The following is a 2575-nucleotide window of genomic DNA, read 5'->3' on the forward strand; positions in this document are numbered from 1 at the left end:
CCTATTAAAGAAAAGCACACCTTCATCTCCATGCCTGAGTTCAATGGATTCAGACAGAACAGTCTGAGGTGTATATGTGTTGTTCCCAGTTTGGTGTGGATGAATATCTTCTTGTGTAAAATTCACATATCAGTGCTTATTCAAGGCACGTACGATGGTCTGGACTCATTTTTTATTGGGATGCATATATCTTTCAGGGAGAATTATTACTACTACTACTACTACTACTACTATTATTATTACATTTATACCCTCCTTTCTTTTCACGAGAGAAACCCAAGGCAGCTTACATATGGTTCCCAGGAGGTCTCCAATCCAGGCACTGACTAGACCTGACCCTGCTTAGCTTCACAATTTTGTGTGGATGAATATCTCTTTTTGTAAAAGTCCACATAGTGCTTATTCAAGGCACATCAGATGGCCTGGATTCATTTTTTTTTATCAGAATGGAGAATTAGTTAAAAGTTTATTTTTTTATTTTAGAGAAGTGATGACCCATTACAAATTTAAACCATTTCTAAATTATAATAGAAGGAGCTTTCAGAATTGTAGCCGTCTAAGGATATAATTGTGTTCAACCTGATTGACAGTCCAAACAATTATGTATTATAGATAGGGTTGCCAGATTCATGGCCTGAGACTGATCCTGTAGCTTTAGGAGAAGAGAAAGTCAGCCAAGTGCAGGTGATCTTGTAACATTGTAATGGGAAAAACCACAAGGTGGAATTCTCCCTTTCCCCTGCAGAACTTTTAAAGATACAGAAGACCTCTTGGTTGCTGGACCCGGCCTCCAAGAGGTTTTCTGAATCTTTAAAAGTTGTGCAGGGGGAAGGGAGAATTCCAACTTGTGGTTTTTCTCATTACAGTGTTGCAAGAATACCTACACTTGGCTGACTTTCTCTTCCCCTAAAGATACAGGATCAGTCTCAGGCCATGAACCTGGCAACCCTAATTATAGATAATGTATATACAGAGAAGAATTTGCACTCTTTACTTTCCTCTTCTTCTTAAATGTTCCTTGTTGTTCAGCTCAGGCCTCAGAAGAATGATGTAGCATTTAGGGGAGAAAATAGAACCCAGTAATCCAGCACTGGAGGACAAGATGGAGAAGATCTCCACAGCTACCATGTATTTTCCTTTTGTGCTCTGGTATGCTGGAACAAAAGACACCCAAACACTACAAAAGATCAGCATGCTGAAAGTGATGAATTTGGCTTCATTGAAACTGTCAGGTAACTTCCTGGCTAGGAAAGCCATAGTGAAGCTGACAGTTGCCAGGAAGCTCAAATAACCCAAGACACAGTAAAACATGGTGGGTGAACCCTCATTACATTCAAATAGGATTTCCTCATTCATTGAGTGCATGTCTGTATCTGGAAATGGAGGAGAAGTAATCAGCCAAACTGTACAAATGCCTACTTGAAAGAATGAGCCAGAAAGGACAATAGAATATGCCATTCTTTTCCCCACCCATTTCCTCATCCTGGATCCTGGTTTGGTTACCATGAAGGCCATAACCACAGTGATAGTTTTGGCCAACACAGAGGAGAGAGCCATAGAGAAGACAAGGCCAAAACCCATTTGTCGGAGGAGGCAGGTCACCTTTCCAGGTTGTCCAATGAAGAGCAAGGAACAGAGAAAACATAGAAGGAGGGAGACGAGGAGGATGTAGGTGAGGGTCCTGTTGTTGGCTTTCACTATGGGAGTGTCCTGGTACTTCTTAAATACTCCAATCACTAATACTGTAATCAAAGAGAAAGAAATTGCTGATGTAGTAAAGATGATTCCTAAAAGTTCATTAAAAGAGAGGTAGGATAAAATCTTGGGAATGCACTGATTTTGGTCCTTGTTGGGATACTGATCTTCTGGGCAATTACTACAGGCATCCATGTCTGAAAGAAAGAAAACAACAGATGCCTAAATACTTGAAGACTTCAAGCAATGTCACAAGAGAGAAATCCTATTGTTTGAAGCAGGACCAAACACTTCAATTAAGCATTTGGTACGCACATCCCTGTTCTACCAACACTTAGTGCAAGCCAAATTTGGTTTTACTCATTATCATCCCGTTCAACTTCTATCTTTTTTTATTTGAATGATTTGATGATTCACAGAATTGGTTCCCCATCGGAAAGGGTGTGAGACGGGTGTATTTTACCACCCTATTTGTTTAATCTATATGCAGAACATATCATACGGAAAGCGTGATTGGACAAAGATGAAGGAGGTGTGAATATTAGAGGGAGAAATATCAGTAACTCAAGATATGCAGGCAATACCATACTACTAGCAGAAACCAGTAATGATCTGAAGCGAATGCTGATGAAAGTTAAAGAGGAAAGCACAAAAGCAGGACTATAGCTGAACATCAAAAAGAGTAAAGTAATGACAACAGAAGATTTATGTAACTTTAAAGTTGACAATGAGGGCATTGAACTTGTCAAGGATTATCAATATCTCGGCACAGTCACTAACCAAAATGGAGACAATAGTCAAGAATTAGGAAGAAGGTTAGGACTGGGGAGGGCAGCTATGAGAGAACTAGAAAAGGTCCTCAAATGCAAAGAAATATCAC

General features: G+C 39.8%; 1 protein-coding gene across 1 annotated transcript in view; it reads right to left on the reverse strand.

The window, feature by feature from the left end:
• Positions 1–990: 990 nt before the first annotated feature.
• LOC133367610 (vomeronasal type-2 receptor 26-like) overlaps positions 991–2575 on the reverse strand; it is an 18550-nt gene continuing 16965 nt past the window's right edge. Inside the window, exon 6 of the mRNA XM_061591707.1 lies at positions 991–1892. Coding sequence (XP_061447691.1) covers positions 991–1892 — 902 coding nt within the window. The remainder of the gene's footprint in view (positions 1893–2575) is intronic.

The sequence above is a fragment of the Rhineura floridana genome, chromosome 11, assembly GCF_030035675.1.
Source record: "Rhineura floridana isolate rRhiFlo1 chromosome 11, rRhiFlo1.hap2, whole genome shotgun sequence".
Lineage (NCBI taxonomy): Eukaryota > Metazoa > Chordata > Lepidosauria > Squamata > Rhineuridae > Rhineura > Rhineura floridana.